This window comes from Alligator sinensis, unplaced genomic scaffold (assembly GCF_000455745.1).
Source record: "Alligator sinensis unplaced genomic scaffold, ASM45574v1 scaffold1264_1, whole genome shotgun sequence".
Classification (NCBI taxonomy): Eukaryota; Metazoa; Chordata; order Crocodylia; family Alligatoridae; genus Alligator; species Alligator sinensis.
In genome coordinates, this window is record NW_005842770.1 from 532,981 (window position 1) to 560,503 (window position 27,523).

The window sequence follows — 27,523 nt, forward strand, 5'->3', positions numbered from 1 at the left end:
GTTAGCCGTATAAGAGGCTTGAGCGGTTTCCGCCCAAGCCGAAGAGGACTCCACATCCATCTCGTGGGGACTCTGGGTACACGGCAGGGTAATAGAAACCCTGTGTGAGATCCAGAGGAGTGTGGCAGCCTGATCCACCGCCCACCTCTTCCCGTCTTTGAGCGCGACTTTTATAAGACGTACTTACGATTTCTATTTTGGTGGCTCGTTCACCCAGAGCATCCGGAGCTCTGCACCGTGGAGCCTAGCAACCTCCACGAGACCGTCTGTGTTGTTTGTCTGTAACTGCAACTTAATCAATCTTTCCAGCCTACACCACTGCCATCTCGGTGTAAGTAAACAATCTTTTAAACTACCGCTACGCATCCGTAACTAATTCCATTTCGAAGGCCTTCCCTCTCTGCCCCGGTGTGCCTGGGCTGCTGGCCACAGCCCGCGTGCAGCGCGAAAAGGGCTCGGGTCGCTCCCGGCCCGCACAGAATCCACATAAAGCGAGGGAAACCTGTACATCATCACAAATGGTTTAATGCTGTATCCCCAAGGGAGGTGGTTATGGGCAATGTGCCGTGCTTGTTTGGTCTAATATTAACAGTTAGGTTCTTCCCTCTAAAGAGATGGTGACTTTTAAATAAGAGTAATAATAAAAGATGGTTCAAAGATGTCTCAGACATGCTCCCTAAGAATGAAAGCAGCATTTCCCACTGTTTCTGAAGTCATGTACTTAACTACAAAAAGTGCATTAGTGCTACTACTACTGCTAGAGATGCCAGCTTGCTCATTCACGTTAAAAAATAAAGGAAAATTGCTCATAAAAGTCTCTGTTAAGACAGAGATAAGGTTGTTGCTGCATGATAGTGCTGCCTTTTTGTGCTCTTCAAACCCTTAGACTTGCATGTAGAGGTGCACCGATATATCGGTCTGATATCGGATCGGCACTGATATGAAGAAAATTGACTGTATTGGAAATTGGCTTTTTTTGCCTGATGTGCTGATAAATGCCCCGTGCATGCGTGCAGCCGCAGTACACCACGTAGGTAGCAAGGAGCATGGCCTGGCAGCTTGGACAGCCCCAGCCCCACTCCCTCACCGCAGGAGCCTCGATCTTCCCTCCCTTGCCCCTTCCCTTCCCCTTCCACCACAACAGACTTACCAGCCAGACACTGCTCTTCAAGCTCCTGGGCTTATCAGTATTGGCCCAAAAAATCTCTATCGGTGCATCCCTACTTGCATGTTACAAAACTGAATTAAGTCACCCCACTTAACCTCAAAGTAATATAAATGGGACAAGAAAAAACAAGGATGCTCCCAAAGGCCTAGAACAGTAGGTATTGGGCTACTTCACTCACAAGGCAAACATCCAAACGTTGCTTTGTGGAAATGATGGTAGGAACTGGGAACAATCAGACTACAAAACCCCTTCCTAAAAATGAGGTTTATTGTCTGTTCCCTGCAGCTCCATGACAGGATTTCTGTCCATACACACCAATGGATCCCTTAAGGCAAACCGTATGATATGAAGGGAAATTTAATAGAGATAGACAGTTGCACAGTTAGGTTGACATAGTAGAGGAGGCATTTGAAGAGGTCTTAAGATTAGTTTCCTAGAATTTAGGCAAATATTTGTCACTTCTGAAAGAATGTGGCCTCACTAAGGGAGCACAGTTATGTTTGCATGGCTGCGCTGCATTTGAAGCACCACTTTTCTACACTGTCTGGTTTATGTGAATGTATAGGGGTGTAGGAAGAGTCTATCACAAGCATGTTTTTTATGGATATGCTGGGAGACCTTCGAAGAACATTTTGAGAAAATACAGGGAGCAGAAGACAATGTGAGGCAGCAACATTAGCTCCACTTTGTCAAAGTGGCTTGAAAGTGATTACAGCATATTGAAAGACTGATCAAGGAAAGTATAACTAAATACTTTAGTTCACATTCGAAAGTCCCTGATACCAAATTATTTAGTATGTCAGCTATTTTAGACAGGGACAATTTTTCATAATTCATACAATTTAAGCCTAGAAGAGACCATGAGATCACCCAATCTGACCTCTATGTATCACAGGCTATTACATTTAATTCAGCTAATGTTAGAGTTACTTCATAGTTCATGTTTGACACTATGTTTGTGCCTGATTGCTAATATGAAAATTATACACCTTCTGTTTCTGGCCACTAGCTCCTGTGAAGCATTTCTCTGGTAGATTAAAGAGGTCCTTAATATGCGGCATTTTCTTTCTCTTAAAGTATGTATATACCGTAATCACTCACCAGTTAATTTTCTTTTTTTTAAGTATTTAAACAAATGGGGCATTTTAAAGTCTCTGTCAGGCACAGAATCACAGAAAATGAGGGTGGGAAGGGACCTCAGGAGGTCACATCTAGTCCAACCACCTGCTCAAAGCAGGACCATCCCCAGCTAGATCATCCTAGCCAAACCTTTGTCTAGCTGGGTCTTAAAAACCTCCAAAGATGGAGATTCCTCCGCTTCCCTGGGTAGCCTGTTTCAGTGTTTTACTGCCTTCCTGGTGAGAGTTTTTCCTAATATCTAACCTCAGCTTTCCTCGTTTCAACTTGAGACTGTTGCTCCTCGTTCTGTCATCTGCCACCACTGAGAACACTCCAGCTTCATCCTCTTTTGAGTCCCCCTTCAGGTAGCTGAAAGTTACTATTAAATCCCCTCTCAGTCTTTTCTTCTGTAGACTAAATAAGCCCAGTTCCCTCAGCCTCTCTTCAGAAGTCATGAGCCTCAGCCCCCTAACCATTTTTGTTGCTCTCCACTGAACTCTCTCCAATTTGTCCACATACTTTCAGTAGCGGGGGCCCCAGAACAAAGTAATTGTTCAGAGTACTCCAGATGTGGCCTTACCAGTGCTGAATATAGGGGAAGAATCACTTTCCTTATCTGCTGGCAACACTTCTACTAATGTAGCCCAGTATGCCATTAGCCTTCTTGTAAGGCTTCAGCAAAACCTTGGCTCAGCAAGGGCACATCTCTGAACAGACCTCCCTGCCTCCTCTGGCTTAATGAAGTATCAGTTTCTAAGTAAGTGGGCTGCTTCCTTTCTCTTTACGGAATATGACCAGGTTTGGTTGAGAAATGTAATGCCAAAAATACAACGTTGAGGGAGTTTCAAGGGTAAATCAAGTGACACATACTCCAGGAACACAGGGAGCTTTGCAGGGAGGTTTAACCCTGAGGGGACAACTAGTTGTACATATACCAAAAGTAGTGAAATAAGGTATATCTGTATGGATATCTGTGTTGTAACTGGTGACTGATTTTCTTATTTAATTAGATTTGAATTGTTTTATATGTTCAGTGGATAGGAACAGGATAAAAGGTATAAAATATATGCAAATGTTTTATCCCACCTCGGATATATAAACCCCTGTGCCCATCTTTGTTGCTAACAGCGATTAAAGGCTCTCTATATACTCACTGTACCATTTCTTTAATAAGTACCACATTCAGCAAATCAGAGACAAAGCCAAATCATGCAGGGCTGAGACCCAGCCAATGCAGCTACTCGCAACAGCATGGATATTGCTTAGCATAATGGAAACCGAGACTTGTGGATGCCTTCTATCTAGGGTAAACTTAAAGACCAGTGATGCCCAACTTTTCAGCCTTGTGGATGAATGGCACGGGGGCAGTCTGCTGGCTGATCCTGTGCAGGGTCGGTGTATGGGGTTGGGCACCACATACCCATATCCTGAGCTGGGAGGATCATGTGCCATATCACCTCTCTTGCAGGACTCCTAACAGACCCATAAATTTGGGGGTGTGGGAGTGGTAGCAGCTTTAACTGCTGCTGCCAAATTTCTGGAGCTGGTGGTGGTCCCACCAATCAGATGACATGGGCCCACGGGCCAGGGGTCAAGCACTCCCTACTACAGGCCTGTCACCACTGCAGTATCAGAGTACCTCCAAGCTCTTGATAAATATCTCCTGACCACATCCGTGAGTTAAAGAAGTGCTAATGGATGTATTTAACAAATGGGAGCCTGGTGCCCAGTGAAAGCAAAAGATCACTTAATGCAGTCTGGTTTGGAGCCAGAATTGAACCTGGGTCTCCTGAATCCCACGCTAAGGCTGTAACCTTTGGATGCTCCTTCCTCCTCAGCAATATTCTTCCTCCTGTAATGCCCTGGAACAATCCTGCAACCAATCAGCTTTAAGAAACTGGTACATTCCCATGTAGATCCCTTTGGTATGGAGGACAGGGCAGGTAGGAAGCCTGAAGACAGCAAAATATCAACTAATGAAAAAAAAGACACCTGTCAAACAAGCTTGCTTTTCAGGTTCTGAGATACAGAGACAAGCTATACTAAGCAGATGGCAGTTCAAGAAACAAATGAATGAAGTTCCTGGACGTCCATAAAAAAGTTGTGAAATATCCTACTGTTGGTTTAGGGTTGTGGTATCAAACACAGGTGCATTAAGAAAAACATACAATAAAGAAAGATCAGTTACAGGTATATAATTATGTTAATTTACACGCTCCCATATCCTCTGAAGGAAAACAACTCTCCTTAGGATGTCAACTTGATACCATTACCTGTTATATAGTGTACAGAATTACAAACCCCCGTATCTGTAGTTCTCAACCTTTTTTAGACTCCAGGCTACCCTGGATAGTGTGAGGCACCCCTTAGAAAATGCCAGCTCTTAGTTTTAACTCTCTTTAACTACACAAGAATGGGGTAGTTTTTCTGTTGCAAAGAACTCAAAGACTACAAACTATGGATTTCTATTTGAAATCTCTGGGTTTATCTCGTGAAGCATGTTTGTAAATCTAGTAGTGCCATGGTACCCTGGTTGAAAATCACTGTCTTATATCAACCTGCAAAATGAGTTAGGGAAGAGGAAATGACAGGAGAACATCACTGGACACATTTCAGTATACTAATGTTCTTTTGTGTGTCTAGTGAGAGAGGACAAGTATAACAGATAATAGATAAGCATACCGATGCTCTGGTTCTCGTCATCTTGGTCAATGAAGACATGGTCCATCACAAAGCTAAGGAGTTCAGACTGAAGACCAGAGTCAGGATTAAATACCAAAGGCTGGAGACCCTCCCTGCCTCCAGTCATAAGTTGGTGGCTAAAAATCATCAAGAGATCACAGAGCAGCATGAAAGCCTGAAAGACAAAATAACGCAGTCATACGATTCAAAGCGTCTGCAAATATTATATACTAGAAATATCTCCAGACATTTTGCTCAGACCAACCAGTAATCAATTAACCTACTGTCACAATGAATAATTGTGATGATCTGACATGTATGCTATGTCAGTGAGGGTCACAGAATTTTCAAAATTGTAGTTTTGCACCTCTGGCTTCTATGGGTGCAGACATGTAACACAATTACTATGGTCTAATTTACACTGGGCTTTACTTGTAGTAAATGTACTTTGTAGTAAGGAGTGGTAACATGGGCTAAAGACAGACAGTCAAAAAGCCCAAGGCTAAATCAATTCAATCTTTGCAGGTTAGACTAAGCTTCACAGATTGAACCAATCAGCAAATGAACAGACATTCACTTTTGATTCCAGAAATGCAGTCACATGCATGCTGTGGCCCAGGTCATAAGTCGGGGGGGCGGGGCGGGGGGGAGGAGATGCACGCATGGGCACGCTAAAGCACCCCATGCAATCTGAGCTGGAGCAGACAGCTTGGGCCAAGTTAGCCTGCCCACCCTGCGACAAGGGGGAGGGGGGGAAAGGATTGCAGGGGAGGTGCAAAGTATCCTGGGATGCTGGGGGACTATGAGTTAACTTGAATCTGGAGGGGATCTGGGGCAGAAGTTCAATATACCCATTTAACCTAAATCAGTTAAGTCTGCTACTAAATCCATCCAGGTTTATCTTAAACCAGTTTCAGCCATTTTGGAAGCAGTTTATGTGCACTGAACTTCTGTTGTGTTACAGATTTTGAACCCATTTCCAATCACTTATACGATTTTATGTATAATTTCTGTCCCTAGCCATGATGAGCTTTCCCAAATGCACTCTGCAGGAGGTTTTAGGAGCCGGATTGCATTGGGTAAACTGCCACCCCAGGATAAAACTGACTAAGGAAATAGATGCATTTATACATTCCATGTGGTATCTTTCCCACGTAATAAAATTACTAATAATTTTTCAATGAGTAACTTTACTTGAGATTTGAATGATTTACTACACAGTAAAGGTAATTTACCATGGAGTAAGCACATTGCATGTATATAACCTGTATGTGTTGTTTGACATCTCTGCACAGGCACCAGACACCAGCTAAAAATTGCCTCATCCCCTTCCCCCCTCTGCCTTGTACTCACTAGCTTAAACTTTTAGTTTCTTTCTATTAAAACAAAACCCCTGTAACTTTGTTGTTTTTCTTACAAGAACAAAAGACTGAAAGTATTCCAACCAGATGCTGCATTTAGCTATCTGCAGGGATGATCTGGCAACAATGGCTTCTTCCACAGAGATAGTGACAGACCCCTGCACTGACTCTCTAAAATTCTAGGGGTGTTTCTGTTAATTGGCAACAGAGAAGCAATAGAAACATCACCTAGCTCTTACATACTGACTTTTACCTGTACTTCTCAAAGTTTACGTAAAGTATTATTATTCCCATTTTATAGATATGACAATAGGGTAGACATTCCTCTTCTCAAGGCCAGCTTGGGAGGCTATTGACAGAGTTTGTTTGAGCTCAGTTCACTTGACTATACTGCAGCCCTGAAGTAAAAATGTTAAAACAGGCAGGAAACCTAGATGAAAAGTAGAATTTCACCTTGGTCCTAGTTTTAAAGGAATATAACAAAATTAAAACAAAAACAAAAGTAAAGTTACCTCTCAGAAAAACATAGGCTGGAAAAACTACAGACATCCAAAATTAAACAACATCATGAGAAGACAAACAAATTTGAGGTAGCTTCATAATCTGGAAATAGGCCTAAGTATATTGCTAACTAAGCAAATCATAGAATCATAGAAAATTAGGGTTGGAAGGGACCTCAAGGACTTTAAAACCTCCAAGGATGGAGATTCCACCACCTCTCTGGGTAACCTGTTCCAGTACTTCACCACCCTCCTAGTGAGAGAGTTTTTTCAAATATCCAACCTAAACCTCCCTTGCTGTAACTTGAGACCATTGCTCCTTGTTCTCTCATCTGCCACCACTAACTCCGTCCTCTTTGTAACCCCCCTTCAGGTGGTTAAAGGCTGCTATCAAATCCCCCCTCAGTTTTCTCTTCTGCACGCTAAAGTAGCCCAGTTCCTTCAGCTTCTCCTCAGAAGTCATGTGCCACAGCCTCCTAATCATTTTCATTGCCCTCAGTTGGACTATCTCCAACCTATCCACATCCTTTCTGTAGTGGGGGACCCAAAACTGGACACTGTACTTCAGATGTGGCCTCACCAGTGCTGAATAGAGGGGAGCAATTACTCCTCTTGATCTGCTGGGAACACTCCTACTAATGCAGCCCAGGATGCCATTTGCCTTCTTGGCAACAAGGGCATACTATTGACTCATATCCAGCTTATTGTGCACTGTAAACCCCAGGTCCTTTTCTTCAGAACTGCTGCTTAGCCAGTTGGTTCCGAGCCTGTACCGGTGCATGAGCTTCTTCCATCTGAAGTGCAGGACTTTGCACTTATCCTGTATTGAAACTCATGAAATTTCTTTTGGCCTTGAGTCTTGCTCTGAATTTACATCCCAGCAGCAATTCTGTGTAAAGTAATGCTGATAATTCTATATAGCTGCCTACATATGTTCCAGATAAAAAATTACAGAAGGCAGCTATGGAAGCTTACATTCTTGGACAAAATCTAACTCAGCCTGTTCTTTAATATGCAAATTTGTCAATGATTTATGCATGCTACTTTTAGGCAATGACTTTCTGGAAACAATGGATAGCTTGGTTATTAGTAACTAGGTCTGTCAAGGGGACCTCTCTGTTTCCACACTGGGGAGGAACACTAATTCCATGGTGGCTGAATCCTGGAATCTCATAGCCAACTGCGTTCACTTAGAATTGCAGAATTCCTGTCTTAGCTGTTGTTGTAAAATGGCTCTCCCAAACTTACCACCTGAACAGGAAGTAAATCCAGGCACCAATTCCACAGAACATTTCTAGTCAGCATAGCATTTGAACACATACTTGAAATCACATTGATTTCAATAGGATTTAAAGATTGCACTTGCAGTTAAATGCATACTTATATGCTTTGCTAAATAAAGATATATTCTCACACACTTAAATGCTTAGTTGAAGTGGGGATGCAGTGCATAGTGCTAAGTGAATGTGCAAATGACTATGAATCTCCAAAATTAATATATTTCTAACGTGCATTACAGAAGTGTCCTTATCTGTGTGGGGTATACTGCTAAGGCTTACATTAAAGAAGCTGTGACTTTAGCTAAAGCATAGCACAGATCACTATATACCATGATCTACTCCAAGAACCTTCAGAGTGAGGCGACAATTCTCTTGGCTTTAATCTCCATTGGACACTATTGGTCAAGGCAATTTCCTAAATACTTAAGTTCTATTTACATATACGCTATCTTCCTGTTTAACATATAAGGGGTTCTCCTACTTTCCCCTGAGTAGTCATGTTGTTTAGGGAGCAATACCCACAGCAAGACAGTATGGTTCACGTAGAAATCTCTTAGCACTTCAGCTAAAGCCTTAGGAAGAAGTCCATAGACACTACTATCCTTTTGAAAGAAAACAGCAAAAATGAATATGGCATATATTAAATGGATTAAAAAACAGCCAGCAGATCAATCCCAAAATACATTAACTTTGAGGAATCATTCATGATGATGGATCTGGTCAAGTCCTGCAGGAAGCAGCTGTTGGCCCAGTCCTATAAAGCATCTCTATTAACTATCTGGAAGAAAGTATAAATCACTGCTAATGAAGTTTGTGGATGACAGAGACTTGGCAGGATGGCAAGTAATGATCAGGTCAGATCACTGATACAGAGCAATCTGGACTGCTTAGTAAGTTAAGGTACAATTAAACCCAGATTCTTTGTAGCGCTAGTATCCTAACCCGTAAGGGTTTGCAACCAGCTCTGTGTGGGCGTGGATGTATTTTGATCGATTGCTGAGGTTTTATTTTAAATGCAGCACTTCTCTACATCAGCTACATGAAACTTTTGACAAATTCCAGGTGACTGGAGAAGTGGTGCCCCTTACAGTAAAAGCTGCAGCCAACAGCTGAGTGGTTTACTCTTAATCTAGCAACCACTGCTAACTAAGCAGATTGCAAACTATCCAGATGCAAAAAAATCTGGGTCCTACTGTACATAACAAATGCAGGATAATGCATCAAGGAATCCAGGTCACAGTTACAGGCTATGAGACACTATTTAGGAAAAGGACTGGCAGTTTAGGGAACCAACTGGAGTATTAGCACCCAATGAAAAGCTGGGAGAGTAAAAAGGGGTAATGTAATCTTTGGTTGCAGTTATACGGGAATATCCATAGGAGTAGGGAGGTGGCAGTATTCTCTGCATATGCCAATAGTGAGACTGCTTTTGGCATATTGTGTTTTGTCTACACTTTGAAAGCATTGGGAAAGATTCCATGAATAGTCACAAGAATGAACTGATGTTTAATACCTGGAGTTCAGTCACTCTTCTGATGCAGGTGACAGTCAGTGAAAACAATTTTAAGGAATGGATGTATTCACTTGGGTCTTAAAGGGACATCACAGTTTAGTGAGGCCTAATTTCCAGTCTCATATTGGAGTGGACTGTCTAACTGTAGATAAGGAATTAAGTTGGACCTTTATGAAACAGTGGCATGACTAGGTAACTTGAGTCCATCCAGAGGGTTGTCCCAGGCCAAGGTGTCTGACAAATAGTTTGGCTGAGGAGATTAATATTTTAGATGTCAGGACCAAGAGGCAATCGAAGAACTGAGAGGCTGGTGCTTTATCTGGCTGTCCATATAGACTGCCCTCTCTTGCCAGATACCCTTCCCAGTGCAGGTATGTATATACAATGATTGAGTGACCACCAACCTTCTCTTCAGTGTACAAAATAGACTGAAATTCTTTAGTCTCTTATTTTAAGGCACATTTTTCAAACCTCAGGTCATTCTTGTGACAATCTTCTCCATGTTTCTTTACAGTATTTTGTGGCTGCAGGTTTCATTTTTTGTAAATAGGATATCTTGTACCACACAGAAAAAGATAGATCGGTGTTTGTCTGGTGGAGGGAGACCAAGGTAGGTCTGTGTTGTTGTGTTAGTAGGGAATGGGGGTAGATGGTTAGATAGGGTGGATGGCAGATGGTAACAAACGTAAACTTAGAGATTCAGAACACCTAAAAACATTGCATCTAAGATGATTAGGCTGATGGAATTGAATCTTTTTGATACAGTGTGGTTGAGTAAAACCGAAAAAAAGGAATAAAGTAGGCCTCTGGTCATAGAGCCACTCTAATTAAAGCACCCGCAGCATCTCATGTATCAGCACCTCTCCGCTTCAAAATGGTGGGGGCACTTTAACTAAAGTGTGTAAAATGAGCTTTAGTTAAAACATGCTCATCACCATTTTGAAGTGTGGGGATGCTGATACACAAAATGTGGAGGCTACTGGAGGCATGCTAATTAGCATGCTCCGTTACAGTGCATCGGAGCAGCTTCCCCACACGCCTACAGGCACCCTCCATGCCTGGAAACTTTCAAGAGCAGGTTACACAGACATTTGACTGGGCTGGTTTAGCCTTCAGCAGTGATTGGAAACCAGTTTAAATCTGTAACACAACAGAAATTCAGGGCACATAAACTGTTTTCAAAATGGCCGAAACTGGTTTAAGGTAATCCTGGATGGATGTAGTATCAGACTTAACTGATTTAGGTTAAATGGGTATCCCGAACTTCTGTCCCAGATCCCCTCCAGATTCAAGTTAAACCACAGTCCCCCAGCATCCCAGGATGCTTTGCGCCTCCCAGTTGCAGGATGGGTGGACTAGCTTTGGCCAAAGCTGTCCGCTCCAGCTGAGCCGGGAGGTATGCTTTATGCCCCCATCTTCTGGCCTGGGTCACTGCAGGCATGTGGCTGCATTTCTGGAATCAAAAGTGAATGTCTGTTAGCTTGCTTATTGGTTCTATCTACACAGCTTAGACTAACCTTAGGCTTTCTGACTGCCTGTACTTCGCCACAGTGGTTATCAAAGATATTCAATGAAAATAGTAATGATACAGGATTTTAAGTAGCAACTAGTAAAGTTAAACATTTTAAGTCTGCAGGGGAAAGAGCACCATTCATCCAAGAATTTTTAAATAATTAGTTAAGGAGGTCTCTGAGCCATTTATGTTGACACTTAATAAATCTTGGAACACTGGAAATCTGACAGGACTATAAAAAAAGGTAATATTTACTAATATTTAAGGAAGCTAACTATGAGCTGGTTAGCCTGGTTTCAATCCTGGACAAAACCCTGCAAATTCCTGATATGGGAATGCAACCAGAGAAAAATGAAATGGTGGCAGCAGACAGTACAAATTGGTTTAGTTTTCATGGAACACTGGTCTTATCAGATGGAATTGATAATGTTTTCTGAATATACTGCAAGCCATGTTGATAAAAAGATATATACTTTATTTTATTTCTGTGTTTAAAATAGCATATACTAGCACTGTCCACCTGTTAGGCAGGTGGGGCATTTCCCAATATTTAGAATACGATACTGGATAGTCACACTAAAGCATGAAAATCTGCTGCTTAGCCATACAACTACCATTCATACAGACAAAGTATGAACAAATGTGTACTTGCAGCAGCTTCAAAAGGGGAGGGGGAGCTGCTGCTCTGAGCCAGACAGCAGCTGTAACTGTTAGGTATGCATGAGGCTGCAGTGATACAAGTGCAGCAAAACCATTCTAACTTTAAGCCTCCATACAGTGTCAAAGCTGGGGTGAGTTAGTTCAGTTGTATCACTGCAGTCACATGTATAAAACTACTGCATGGTACCCTCCTCCAGCCCCAATCAATTTGCTTGGAGTTGCAATGAGATCAGCTTTGAGAACTAAAATAACTCGCCAAATACAATTCTTGTACATTTTGTGATTTTAGTAAGTAGATCTATCTGAAGAAAAACATTCTTCAGAACGACATGTCTGCTTCTAAAGAGAGAAATTTTTGCACAGCAACAGTTGAGCTTAAAATCTTACCGGGCTTCTGGGAATTCTTCAATTATAAGAAAAGAACTGCTAGTAGGAGATGCTTCTCGTGTTGGGGCAGCGTATAATACTATCTTGCTGAAACTAATGTCTTGCAACACACAAAATACCTGAGTTCTCTATTACTCTCCCAGGCTAGGTACATGCACAAAAGCAGGGTATTATCCCAGTATGTACCACTAGGATATTGTGTTTTATTGAATACAAAACATGAATTATTGTTCCACTCTAAACAATCAATTAACAATGTCATGTTTTCAGTACAGTTATACCAAGGCTGATTTTTATTCTGACTGTATGCCATGATACTTGGAGCCTTTATTAATGTTTGTTCAGTGTCTGGACAAGGACAGCACACAGCTAACTGTTTAATCACAAGCTTTGTGTAACAAGTGCCTTTTTCAGTCTTACTATGGTTCAATAATCAAACTTCTGTAAAGAGCATGGGGCCATCATTTCTTTTACCTGTTCTTTGACTGAAGTGTGGACACTTGACAGACATTGCTGGCAGACAGCCAGAAAGGATTTCACAGTTTTCCTCAAAACCAGCAAATCTTCCTGAAATAAACATTAAAATAGGGATAATATTATTTAAATATTAATAAGAGTTTGTCAGGACAAGCAAAAGAAAAAAGAGGGGGCAGATAATTACATACCATTCAAGTCTATACCTTGCCAAGCAAAAATGGAGAGCCAATTAAATGAAAACGCGGAGCAATCTAGGAAGGGATAGCCTTTTTGTTGCTTGTTGAACACTTAACACAATGGGACCCTGATCCTTGGCATGGGGCTGGCAATCAGTCATACATGTCATTTTAATAATAGACAATAACATACTACATATTCCTGGGATTTTATGAAATATAGATATCAGTTATAATTACCCAAATGTTTATATTTAGTTATACTTTGAAAATTTTTAATAGCAAAGTTAAACCTGTTTGGCAGGTTTCCAGAATTTTGGACTGTTCATTCAGAATGAATATAAAAAGTCTTTTTAATACAAATAACAGTTGTTCACCCTGTCTGGAGAAAGGAAAGCATGGAAGCAAGCTTGCTCTGTAAAAAAAAGTCAAAACACTGAAACCTGCTGCGATACTATCCAAGGAGTAGAAATTAATGATTTGGGGAGCAGGGAGGTCTGGATGACTGGAGAAGCAAAGATTCTTTGGGAATACATGACAGGAAGATGAGTAGGTAAACCGACTGATCCAGGAAAACTGGATTTGGATAACAGGACCAATGGATTCAGATGGGCTCTGCACTTACACTGTGATGTTTCAACTTGTAACTTTTTAAAGACTCATTCAGGAATAACAAGGAAAGTCAGCAAAATATTTAAAAATGAAATCAAAACAAAGCATGGGACACTGAAGCATAATGATAAGAATACAGAAAACAATCTTATACAGGTGAAAAGGGAAGTGTATCCATCTTATAACAAAGATACATGTTTAAAATGTACCCAGTCTTTTGGTTGTATTTGAACATTCTTTTGCTTAAAATTTAACCCCGCACACCAATGTTCCCTCTAAGGAGCAGCAGTCTTTGAGCGCGCCGCCTCGGTCCAGCCTGGGACACTTACTGAAAGGGGCTGAGGGCTAGAGCCCACACAACAACAAAATAAAATCAAAACATTGAAATTTCTAGGATTTGCTTTTTTAATTATCTGACAGCTTTTCTGTGAGAATTATATTCCAGACCTTTGCCAGCTAGTAATCTGTCAGGTTTTCTGACATCATCCAGAGGTGACCCAAATAAATGGCAGATGACCTGTTACTGCCATTAGAGAAGCAGGCTTCTCTGAGGCTCTTTATTTCCCACCACTGTTATATAATCATCTTCTTTATTGGAGACTTATATAGACAAGGTAGAAGCTCTTTCACAAACTTGGAATCACCACTCAAAGGAGCTTTCCCTTCCTAAAAGATGTCCACTTTCCACCTTGACTTTACATAGGCTAAATAATTTAATTAAGTGATTCTTGCGTTAAGCCTAACAACTTTTTGAACTGTAGGCATGTCCTTTGCAGAGGCATGGGTTCTTAATCAAAATAATTTAAATATGAGTTTAGATATGCAAATCCACCATGCTACTTGCTAAACTGTTCCAATTATTGATTACCCTTACAGTTAAAAGCATGATCTGGAGCTTTTTTGACTGCAGCTTTTTGTCAATGGATCTTGTTATGCTTTGTCTGCTAGAAAAATGTCTAAAAGTGTCAGACAAGGTTCCTTGGGTGAATTTGATATCTTTTATTAGACCAACCCAAATGGTTGGAGAATAGTTATTAAGCAAGCTTTCGGGTTCAAAAACCCTTCATCAGGCTAAGGAAGTGTCAGCAGTTGGTGTGTGCTCTTCCTGGATGGAATGAAAAGTAAAGAAGCCAGGGGCTGGGCTGGGCTGGGGAGTCAGTTGCCAGGCAGATTATAATGTATCAAAAATCCAATGTCATGTTTAGTCCATGATCTCTAGTATCAGCAGGTTGATGAAATGGAGCTCTTAGGCTCGTCTCTGGGAAGTGTTGTGTAAGTTTCCCTTGAGGATCAGGACTGAGAGATTGGAGAGAGAGTGGCCCCGGTGGGGGCACATTTCTCACAGGAGGGCCACTCTCTCTCCAACCTCTCAGTCCTGATCCTCAAGAGAAACTTACACAACACTTCCCAGAGATGAGCCTAAGAGCTCCATTTCATCAACCTGCTGATACTAGAGATCATGGACTAAACATGACATTGGATTTTTGATACATTATAATCTGCCTGGCAACTGACTCCCCAGCCCAGCCCAGCCCCTGGCTTCTTTACTTTTCATTCCATCCAGGAAGAGCACACACCAACTGCTGACACTTCCTTAGCCTGATGAAGGGTTTTTGAACCCGAAAGCTTGCTTAATAACTATTCTCCAACCATTTGGGTTGGTCTAATAAAAGATATCTAATTCACCCAAGGAACCTTGTCTGCCTATGTCCTTAGACCAACACGGCTACAACCCAAACCCCTAAAAGTGTCAGACATCTTTTCCATGGGTATGTTCATGATCAATTTTTTTCTTCACATTCTCTTAGGTAAACCAAATCTATTCTACTTCTTTATCATCTCTTTAAAAAGACAAGTGTGCAAGGCCACAAATTAATTTTAGGTAAATCTCTGAATCCTTTCCAGCTTTTCAATAGACTTTGGAAATGTGGTGTACAGATCTGGACACCATACTCCAAAAACAGTCTTATCAGTGTCATGTATCCAGGTCATATGACCTTCTTCCTCCTACTCAGTGTTCCTTGCTAATATAATCAGGGTGGACTAAGACAGCACTAGGCACCTCATTCCACTTATGTGTGGAACATAAAATTGTGGTAGCCCCTTTGGTCACCACATACCACTGGGAACTCACATTAAGTTAGTGACAATGGCCCCTAATACCCACTAACGAGCAGATCCTACTCCCCCTCTTAGATGCCAACGTGGATTTAAGCACACAAGTATAATCCTATTCCACCCTGTTTGAGTCCTTAAGAATCCATTGATGCATCTATTTTTGTAACACGCTGTCACCTTAGCCTTAAAATGAAATTGCAAAAAAGCAATGAGGAGGGGGAAGGCCCACCCAACTTTTGAATGAACAGCTTTTAGGAATTCAAGCAGGATGGAACAGGATTGTACACTGAAAAACACTCAGGCACCTAACAGATGGAACAGCATCTGGCCCCAAGTGCTCTTCTGAGTAACTGCTTTCCAGGACATCTGCATTCTTGTTCCTACATGCATGTCCTACATGCAACAGCTGAGAACAGATCCCTCTCTGATCTAACTAGAAGCAACTGCACTGTATGATGATTCCTCATGTATAACTAGCTTTTTATCTTTTGGGTTACCAGTTTTTCAGCCACTGAATGTGGATCATGCTGAGTTTATATATTCTGACTTATTTAATCAGTGTGTTGTTTGGTTCTAATGTCTTAGAGGAGACAATATTCGACTATATTATGTCAACATTCAATTTTATTAGCTAAATATACAGTCTAGTTAAGAACAATAACAAACTTGTTTATTTTTCTTGAAAATCATATTAATTGGCATACATTTTGTTTTTTTTCCCTTTAACTCTACTGATCTAGTCCTGTACCAGTCATGCCAAGCTTTTGCTTGTGATTCTTTTCATCCTGACATATCCCTTGTTACCTGGCTCTTCCTGCTTCCCTCTTTAAATACTGCCATGATACTGACTTCACTGAAGTCCTATCTTTTTTTATCTTTCCATATTTATGGAGCCATATTTATCTTTCATATGAATGCTCATAAGCTCAGTACAGGGCCTGAAGGCTATAACATTTTGTTTTGTTTTTCTTTCCTGACACTTTTCCAGTAGGGGAAAAAGGCATGACCCCCTCCCACCCACCGCATGCACAGAAGTCTACTTCCATCTCCAGTCTCATTTTGTGGCCACAAAATGCAAAAGGAAAAATAATGTCCAAGATTTTTATTATTATAATCATGTTTCCTCACCCAGGTTCTAGCCTGGGCACTTGCTCCCAAAGGGGCAGAAACTTTCCCACTGCTATCCATTCATTTTAGGTGCAGCGCATCAGCACCAAGGGTAGGCTGGATAAGGGCCTGTATAACGCCTAACCTGTGGCTTTATGCTGGCAATACAAGTTCAAACATCTTGTTGAGGAGCTGAACCTAGGTCTCTCTTCCTGGGTGAGGGAGAGCTGCTGCTCTTGTTTCAGCCTCCTCTATTATGTTTCCAGCAGGTGGGTGTGAAGAGCAATTGTATGTCTCCTTGTACTGGAGCAGAATCCAAAACTGCGTGTATGTGCCACAAATGGCACCTATGTGGCCAGATAATTGCCCTTTAAGCATGTAAAGTAAAATAGGATGCTGCCTTGTGCATATTTTCCTTTCTGTCCTATTTTGGTCCCAAGGTAGTTGCTTGAAGAAAAGTGGAATAATTTCACTGTGTCATCCCCCTCTTTGTGCACATGAAGATCTATTCTGAGAACACCTAAATAAGGTTTGTAGATAGTTTTGAAAGCTGTGAAGTTGGTGACCTTTTCTGTCTCTCTGGGAATGAGTTCCAAATGTAGGACTCTCTCCCTGGTCAATAGTTCCATAATTCTGGTGGAACACAGCTGCTACAGGAGATCATGGTCACAGAGGAAAAGGCAGTCTCTTAAGTTATCCTGGGACAATGCCATGGAGGTTCTGAATAGTAAGACAAAGATCCTGTATTTGGCTCTGTATGCGAGAATGAGTCAATGCAGAGGGTAGAGCACTTAGGCAATGTGTTCATAGCAGTCTGTATTACCCAACAGATGGGTTTCTGCATTTTTTTATTAACTGAAGCTTATTTTGTCTGTTTGACTTCATTACCACATTTAACAGGCCGTCACAGTTAAACCTAAAAGATAATGATAGTACGCATTACTTTGGCAACATCTGGGTTGGATAGGATGGAATTGGATCACATAACTGAACTGACTAATTCCTAATGCTTTCTGGTCTGTGGTAATTCCAACCCATGACAAAAGAACATTGGCAAAATCGTTTCCAAAAGGAGGGAAAGGCAGACAACACCCCAAATCTGATGCCTTGCAGACACACATAAGCAGGGAATGCTCCAGCTGGTCTCAACTCAACATGTTTATGCAGCTTTCTGTTGCTGGCAAGGCTGGGGTTTATGGAAAGATACGCAGAAATCACCAGATGAGTGGTGTTATCTCTGGTGCTGCAATGAAGAAAACATAATGCTCCTATTCATCTGATCAGGCAAAGCAAAACTCAGAGAATCTAAAAGTACATGCACATGTTACATTTTTAGAGCCCTTCTAGTGCTAGAAAAAAAGTAACTGTGCACAAATTCACCCAGTGGCTTGCCTCAAAAATGGCAGATCTGTCAAAAAAGGTCCCCTTTCAAAGAGGAACTAACTTCTCTGTGGCACTGAAGAGATCCCTCTCACAGCAGCCAAAATCTGGCTGGCCTTCAGAATTTTGTAGCACTAATAATGAATGTGCAAACATACCTTATGTAGTATCTGTGCCATTCTGGAGGTAAATGCAAACCACCATTAAAATAATAATAATAGTTCCACTCTTGTATTTTTAGTATCATGCATATAGACAGGGAAAATTCCAAGGATTAAAACAGAAAGATTAGAAGCACCTAAAACCAAAATGTTAATTAGGGCTTCTAAGTATAGAATTAACTTATATTGCACATGATCTCTCAAAGAGTGATAGGAATGCAAAACACTCTTTGATTTAAAGCAGTTAAACATATGAATTGGTAGGTTAGACTAAGATTAAACTAAAAGTAAAAATTACAGGGAGAAAATCGTGGAAATTACTGGGAGTCCTCCACACTCCTTTTCCTGATTCTTTTTAATGGAGAAACAGCATGGCATTCCCTCTTTGCAGCTGACTTGGAAGTACAAGCATTTCATATAGGTTTAATTCTGTGGAATGTATTCTGAAAAGTCCTGAAAACAAGAAATCCCTAGGTTTTGCTTCAGCAAAAGAGTTAAGATAGGGGACAGAAACATAAAAGCAATGAACCATTCCAAAATGTCATTGGGTTGGGAAACAATTTGAAATTATTGCAGGACAGGGTACAGACACTTAATAACTGAACCATTCCCAAATATTATTGATTAGGACCTGGCACAAAATTGAGTAAAGTGCTCTGGCTCCAACAGGAGGGCTAGGAGTGAGCACCCAGACCAGCATGCCTCACAGTGAATGAGTGTGAGGGGAGTGCCTGTACCCATGCTTTGGGTGACCTGTGATCAGGAGAACTTTCCCACCTCTCCTAAGCATGAGTTCAATAAAGGTCAGTAACCTGAAACTGACAGAAATCTGCGGTGTGCTTGCCTGACTTGGGCCGGGTGAAATGCTTGGACCTGTATTTTTTGGTTCCCAGCGGTTCTGGGGGGTGATGAGGGGCTATGGTCGAGTAGGGAGTGAGGATACAGCTCACCGTGAGAAAGATCACGTTTATTGGACAAGCAGGGCAAGGGGGCTCAAACAAAAGGGAAAAAAGGGGCAGAAGAGTTCTGTCTGCATACCAGAGCAGCCAGGGCAGCAGTAGGGGTGAGGAGTCACTGCTGATGCCTAAAATACCAACCAGACCTGTCTTACAGAACATTTGGTGCCCATGCATAACCCTGAACCATTCATATTGAGCTAATTCAAAACAGTACTTGATTTTCCACGTACACTTTTGAACCGTTCTGGTGGATTCAAACCAGTTCAACAGGCTTGTATTCTAACTACTTCAGGTTTGGAACATGTACAGACATATGAATTACCATTTACTGGGTCAGACCATAGGTCCATCATGCCCAGTATCCTGTGTCACACAGTGGCAAAGAGCGGATGCTGAAAGGGAGAGTGAACTGGTATGACTCCATTTAAACCATTCTAAGTGTTGTATGGCCCATGCCCATAAGGTATAGGAAAAAAATGGAAGGGTGAGAGACTGACATATAATATAGTTATAGTGTACCCCCCACCCTATTAAAACTGTAACTTCGACTGCTAGCGAATTTACAACTGCCCCTAGAACACTAAAGATAAAATTAAATGACAGGAAATATAAATTACATATCATTACATTTATATAATTATGTAAGCATTCCATGACCAGCAATGGTACAAATCAGTGTCATTGCCCAAACTGTCATGTATACTCATTCGGTATATATTTTATCCCTAACACAGGCCTCTGTGACCTTGATGAAGTGGATTACATGACTTCATAATTCAAAAATCAACATAAAAAAGGGACACAGAGAATGAGGTCCAATGCATCTAGTGTTTAAGCAAATTCAAATTCTTCAGGAACAGCTGCCTAGGCAGGAACAACCATTACTTACTTTCGAGGGAGAGCCTTCAGTGATCTTCACCAGCTGCCAGAGAATTGAATAATGGGAACACTGCAGTGCCTGAACAACTATCTGCAACAGAGGGAACACAAAGAATCCCAAAACACTGGAAACATCAGGGGCAAGTCTAAAATTTAGCTGAAAATCAGAAAAAGGCAATAATAGTTCCCACTTGGTGCTTTTCATTTTCAAAGATACAATCTTAACTATTGGCTAATTCAGTGAAATTAAGGAGCAGTTTACCTCCTCTGTTGGTAAAAGTCTGAATGTATGCAAAAACTTAGCAGAGAGATAGCCTTATCTGTAAGACCACAATGGAAGAACATGACTCAGCCTCTGTGCACTTCCATGCACACATCTGTTTGAATCTGTTTGGTAAACTGGCAATAAGACAGCTTGGAAACAGGCTGCATACAGTCACTTAGCCCAACTTGTAATCAAAGTGAAAATGCAGATTCTCTCAGGAGATGACAGTTATAACATGAGTGCCACCAAACAGAGAGATCAATGGGATATGCCTCCTTAAATTTTCTATGGATTACAGGTAGGAGTAAGAAATTTAACCTGTGAATTTTTCTCAAAATACTGTGTCAACCATTGCCTGATGCCTCTCCCATCCTGCAGCTGCACGAAACAACAGAGGGTGACAGAGCTCAGAGCTGTCTTGCTTACAGCCCCGTCTTCCATGTGGACATAGAGAAGGGTATAGAAGTCAGCCTTCCACAAGGAGAACTGCAATGAGCAGTTCTGGCAAACGAGCCAAGAAGTAGGGAATGAAGCTATTGAGGAAGCAATTCCATCATCTCATCTTTGAGCTTCTAACCTAACCCACCTTTGGAATATAGTTTTCCAAAGAAAAAAAAAAAACCCTTTGTGAATAATAGGAATTTCTCTTTCCAATGCGTCATTGCTAGGGAATACTTGAACTAAATTTCCACTAAATTTCAGGTGGAAATTTTTTTCCTTGTGAAAAATTGGAGGGAGTGTTTAGCAGCAGGGTTTCTAATTCACAGCCACCTTACATGAGAATTCTACCCCAAGAAAAACACAGCTATTAAATCAAAACCTTTGCCACAAAACCTTAATGAAGTGAATACCTTCCTTCATACATTAAAGTTATAGTTCATATTCTACATCATGGATATATGACCAACATTTTGCAGGTATTTGTTCAAGGCAAGAAAAGATGGCTGAGATTTATGTTAGGTAGGAGAGATGTGTTAGGAAAAATAATCAAAACTACTGCTCACATTTTGTTACTTCCTAGCTTTTAAGAACACCCATGTTACCTCCAAAATAGAAGACTAGTTTATGGTAATTATAACTGTAATGAAGAATTATACTAGTATGGCCACTAATATAATCATAATTGTACCTAATACTTACACAGGACTTTTCATAGTTGAGTATATAATATAATTTCCATTTTATAGCTTAGGAAACTGAGACAGAGAAGGTAAGTGGCTTAGTTACAGTAGCACAATGAGTCTGCTTTAGAGCCAAGAACAGAATCCAAATTTCCAACTCCCAGACCTGTCTCTCACCACAATAAAAGTTTAATTAAAACCCCAAATTAATTTAATTGCGTGACTAAAATTTATGATTTAAACAGTGGTCTTAGAAAATTAAAGGCTAATGCATAACCTTGCTGTGCCTCCCTGTGATTTTCCTTTTACAAAGCTTAATTCCCCCAAGTGATACAATGCACATGTTGCTAACTGTACCTGTTCTGGCATAGCTCCATGCTCAATTCCAGTCCTCAGTAATCTGTAGCAGTTACTAAACAGATCCCATTTTGTGAGATCATGAGCACTAAAACAAGAGGTAATAAAGGCATTAGCTATGTTCCTCAAAAATCCAAGTTACAACAGCTGGTAGCTCAATAAGCAGGCTGGTATTCGTTTGCAATGTTAAAACAAGAGAATGCTTTGAAAAGGCAGCTGCACAGTTTACATAACAATAAAACCTGACCATGTGCTTTTTTGTAAACTAGGAAAATGTTTTACCACCAGAGATTTTTATAATGCAGATATTAATTTAATGAACAATGACCTCTTTAAAAGGTTAAGTAGGAGTATCTGAACTATGGTCAATCTGTTGCTTTTTGATATTCATTCAAAATTGGTTCTCTTTTTTTATTCTAGACACTGACAGAACTTCAGCAGGCATTTCTCTGCCATTGTAACTTCAATTTAACACCAATAAAATATATTAAATTAAAAAAAATATTTTAACCAAAGTAAATTTTGGTATTTTATCTAGTTATTTGAAGTAAAATAATATATTTAATTTTAAAATGTTAAAACATTCTAAAATATCTAATATAAGAGCATGAGATCTGGTCTGTGGAGAGGAAGAGGGGTAATTAAAAGAGTTCATGAGACTTGCTACTTTATATAAAATCATATGGACTTGCACCTGATAGGTAACCATACTGTGCAGATGCCTGCACCTATGCAGAACCCCAGTGATTCCAGTGATTTAATCTAACTTACAGCTTTATTGCTGAAGAACTGCTTGTTACCATATAAACTGCCGTCAAAACACTGATAGTAACTAAGACTGGGGGGAATCTGATTTTGAAAATACTTCAAGGTTTCAGAGTTTGTTTTCATTCTTCAGTGGAACAAAGCTATGACCATCTGAACTTTTTGGGGAAGAAAATCATGAGACAGAAAGCAAAGCTAGAACAGTCAATAGCCTTGTGGTGGATCATCTACCTATCATGTGGGGGGCTCAAGTTCAAGTCTCTGGCTTAAATCAGGGAGAGTAAAACCTTGATCTTGGCTCCTACACATCACAGATGTGAGCAAATAACCACCAGGCTACAGTTAATCGCTCTGACTGGAGCTGTTCCACTTTGCATAAATAATTAAATTTACATTGGGCGAGAAAGACCAAGACTCAGGCCCCTGGCACATGTTCACACTTAATGGCATGATGGAATCTGTTCCCTAATTGCTCATCCTTCCATATGTGCATGAGAGGACGCACGATTTTGGGGTCAGAGATTAGATCCCACACGTGCCACTACAACCTGCCAGGCTTGGCAACTCACATAGAGATTTGTCACCATACAAAAGTTGTACCTCTTTAATCGCACAAACACAATATTGTTATAGCAGTATCATCCTCCTAGTGGGCAGTATAATTTATTCCCATAGGGATGGTAAAAGGGAAAATCCTGTCTTACCTCTGAATTTTCAGTCTAGAACCCTTCATGTCAGACAGTCTTCACAGTGAGATTTCTGTTCCCCATCTTCATGGCAACTGGTGGTAGATCTGATCTGTGCTCTGAACCTGGACTTAGAACTGCCCCTCAGGAAGAGCTCTCCAGAATGACAGCTTCCAAAGCTGAAAAATACTAGCTATATAATATATATTTCAAGAGCCACTGAATGCTAACCCTCTCTAGCTGAGCCCTGAAATGACAATCAGGGGTTTCCTGGAACATTCTCTTCCTTTCAGATTAGTCAAAAAGCAAGCAATAGCCTGAGGGATGGGATGGGGGAAAAACTAGACATAATGTCTCCAAGGGGAATACAGACTGTCCGACATGGAAGGTCCTGGAATGAAAATACACAGGTTAGACAGAATTTTTCCTCTCTCAGCCCCCTCCATGTCAGAGTCTTCACTGTGGGATGTCAAAAACAATAAAGGGTGGAAGGAGGATTTACTTTACCCGTGAAGATTGTAAGGTGTACTGGGGCATCCCGTGGTGCAATTCTTTTCCACAAACACTGTATCAGAATGTATGAAGATATTAATTCCACAGTGGCTGAAAATGTATGGCAGGACAAGTTTCTGTAGCAGCTTAACAGGGTTCAACTCTTCACCCATATATTGACCATTGTTTTCATAGTGAGAGAAGTTGTACCCAAGTGTACGGATGCTTCTTTCACATACACTTCATTCTTCGGTAGGGTCTGTCCACATCTAACTTCCGCACTTCTATTTCTTGAGGATGTTGTTGGGAGAGCAGCAATACTACTTCTATATGATGACATGTGTTGTGAACTTGGAGTCGGAGGCCTGGTCAGATCATCTGACCAGGCCTGTCAGAACATCTTTGTTCTGACCATCTTTGTCAGAACAAGTAACTTAAGGTTTCATTGAGAACCTTACAAGCTCTGAAACCTCTTTGGATAAAGGATTAGCAGGTGGATACAATACTGCCGGAGAGAGGAACACACCTACACACTGGCCGCATCTACATGTGCACTTTAATGACCATTAGCCTTTTCATGTACATTAAAGTGTTACAAGGAAACTGTGCACTTTCACTAATGCGCATTAAAATAGGCTAACGTGCCCTTTTCTAGTACTTCACAATGGAGGTACTAAATTTATTGTGCATTAAAGGGATTTACTAGAACTTTTAGCTCACAGATCAAAATTATGACAGGAACCTGTATACTGCTAGAAGACTGTAAGAGTGTCATCAGGAATTTATGTGAAGGTGATAAGAGATTTCTATGGGATTCCTACAATGCACCTACAATGTAGTACGCATCCAAACACTGGCTTGTCCTTCCAAAAAGCCCTGGTTCTGAAGCCCACAGTCAGGTCATCTTGTAAAGCCACCAGAGTTATACTTGGTTTCAACTGAATTTAACCTGATATCCATCCCTTGTGACATCAATATCTAAAATCTTAAAGATGTATCCTTATTATTTGTGAATTTCCTTTGAGAAGCTAGGAGGATACTTATCAGTTTCTTGAAATAATCAACCAAAGTTTCTTCCTTTCAGTTCTTTACTGACAGGCTAGGCAGACAGCTTTTTGTTCAGCACAGATCATTGTTGAACCATTTTTTTTTGAGTATGTTGTGAGTTTGACAGGAGATTCCAGGTACTTTTAAATCAGACCTAAAAACTAAAACCTGAGGGTTAATGTGAATGAGATTATAATCAATGTGACCTTTTCCTTCAGGGTCATCTTCACCATCTTGATTTTCAATAGCCTATTTTTGAAATGAAGGGAATGCAGTCTCTACTTATTAGCATCTCTTCCTCATTTAGTACCTCTTTTTGTTTTTCAACTGGACTTGGATGCCCAAAAAAGGTCATTAGATCTTGACCATTTTCTTTGCCCTAAGCGTCTTACTGAGACAACTGTCAATGCTTCTCTTCACTGACAGAGTCATGCAAAATACAGCACTCTGCCCACAACGTGAACAAGCATCTTTCTCAAAGCAGTGCTGAAGGCTCATTGCCTTCTTAGCAGCTATGGAGGTGTTGCATTTATGGACCACTACCTAGAAATTAGAAAATGAACTTGACTGTCCATAGCACGTGACAGACAAAACTTTATGGTATGGGTTTCAAAAGTCTAGCTTGCCGGCTGGATCTTGCCGGGTGATCTGGTCTGCAGACTTTGATCCAACCCTGACTACACTAGGTAACTTCCCTTCTGGGGCAGACAAGTGTTCAGGTGAGAGTCAGGGTGCTGAATCCCTAGCAGCACCATAGGAGCAAGCCCAGCACCACAGTTTTTTCCTGCAACGGCAGCCAAGTACCCGCAGTACCAGGCTTCTTTTTGCGTTGCTACTAGGGTTCCAAGGCAGCTGCTTTCACCCAGGCACTTTGCTGCCATGGGAATGGGCCACCCTTGCCTGCTTGGCTGCCAAGCACCCAAGTGAAAGCAGCAGTGCTGGAGCCCTGGCAACTCTGTGTAAAGAAGCCCAGCACCATGGCTTGTTCCTGCGGTGGTAGCCATGGGCTTTCCCACTGAGGCTCCAACCAGCTGGAAAAAGTACCACGTGTGGTGGCATCCATCCTGGAACAGCTCTGAATGTGATGCAGCCCTGGACTAGCCAGAGAGGGCACTGAGTGCTCCAGATCCAGGATGTGGGGATGGGGCTGGGGGGGAGTTCCGGAGCCTGATCAAGCACCATTTAGCTGGCTAATAGACTAGTCGTACACCACTTATCTGGTATGCAAGCCAACCATCTACATCTACATTACCCTGCTCCTCTGTATATGCAAGGTACCAAAGGACAATTAGCAGGTCAATGGATTCCTGGAAGAGCTCCACTGCATGCAAACAGGCAGCTCAGCTGGAGCCTTTTTAGGAATCAAGCCACTTGCATTTCCTTCTGTGCTGGCTCTAATTGTGGGTAGCAAAAACAAAGTGGGATGGAGAAGAACTAATATCAGACCTTCCTCTATTTATATCTTGCTCAGGTAACTTCTGAACACATTATGGGGAAGGGCAAGGCCTAGGGGGTAGCTTGGCCTTCCAAGTAGTCCTAATTGCTGTCAAGCAGTAAACTGGGGGTGAGAGGACATTAAGGGATGAGAGAATGGTAGATGTTAATGCGGCCGATCAGTAGTTAGAGAGTGGGCCTGAGGCAGGCTGAACTTGCAGAACAGATATAATATATGTTTCTTCTGAGAGCCATATTCCCTTGCAAATCATTTAGGTATGCACTTCATCTCATAGCTATGCTGATAACCAGCTTTTCTAGACCTGACATCAGATAAATATTAAATAATATTAAAACTGAATACACTGAAGATGCTAAAAAGAGGTCTAAGATCTGTATATACTGATTTGCGTCTATTGCTTCCTGGAAGCAAAGTAAGACTTGTATTAGGTACCTGCATATAAAACCAACGAGCATACGCTTCATCAGATTTTTTCTTCTGAGTGTTATGCTGATGTCTAGTAAAATCAGACGTTATCTTCTGCATTCTCTTTTGAAACAGAAAACAATATGCAAGGTGCTAGAGCTTTGGGAAGACTGAAATAGGCTCTTTAACTGTTTGGTCAAAGCCCTTCCTCTGATGGCTTTTTACTATGGCTGGTGGGCTCTGCACAACATGACACAAAACTGTCCAGACAAGAAGAGAAGTATAGTTCTTTCATTTGAAGGGAAGGATGACATGGCATTTGTGAACAACCATCTTGAAAATTATGAATCCAAGAAAAGGGAGTATGCTATACTGAAACTGCTTATTTTAGCAGAAGCTAAGCACACCTTTATGTGGCTTGCCTTACAGATGAAGGCTCACTATGACATGCCTAACAAGGATTAAGAGGGATCTGCTCAGACTTGGGAAACTCCAAAATGAGTGAAGCATTTGAGGTAGGGTAGCTTTTCAGAAAATCCCAGACTTTGTTCTTCCAAATTTCTGGAAAGGTAGTAATAACTTCTTCCTAAAGTATAAGTATACTATACTAGCAATAACTTCCCAGGGACTACCAGAACAGATAAGGAAATCTGAAGAGTCTTTCACTAGAAGTAAAGAGGGACTTATTCCTTTCCTGAAAGCCCCAGGGACCCCTTTGTCCCTGTACTCTCTGAAGAGCCTTTCAATTGGAAGGAAATGACATGTTAATCTGCAATTTATATTTCTTCAAGTTGTACTGTAGTTTCCTCCAGGAGAAAGCTTTGAAAGTTTTGAATGTACAGCAAATCAAAATTAGGTGAAGCATTAGTCCTGCTGA

The 27,523-nt window shown here is 41.1% G+C and overlaps 1 protein-coding gene across 9 annotated transcripts in view; it reads right to left on the reverse strand.

Moving 5' to 3' along the window:
• STAG1 (stromal antigen 1) overlaps positions 1 to 27,523 on the reverse strand; it is a 251,543-nt gene that overhangs the window by 31,803 nt on the left and 192,217 nt on the right. For 8 of the 9 annotated variants that reach the window (XR_003096470.1, XM_025216836.1, XM_025216838.1 and 5 more), the window contains 4 exons: positions 21,796 to 21,883; positions 20,063 to 20,209; positions 12,658 to 12,750; positions 4,970 to 5,144 (listed from right to left, as the gene is read on the reverse strand). Coding sequence is in view for 8 of the 9 variants with exons in the window: in XM_025216836.1 (XP_025072621.1) it covers positions 4,970 to 5,144; positions 12,658 to 12,750; positions 20,063 to 20,209; positions 21,796 to 21,883 (503 nt within the window). In the remaining variant the exon portion in view is untranslated. The remainder of the gene's footprint in view (positions 1 to 4,969; positions 5,145 to 12,657; positions 12,751 to 20,062; positions 20,210 to 21,795; positions 21,884 to 27,523) is intronic. The other variant, XM_025216835.1, reaches the window with a different exon arrangement.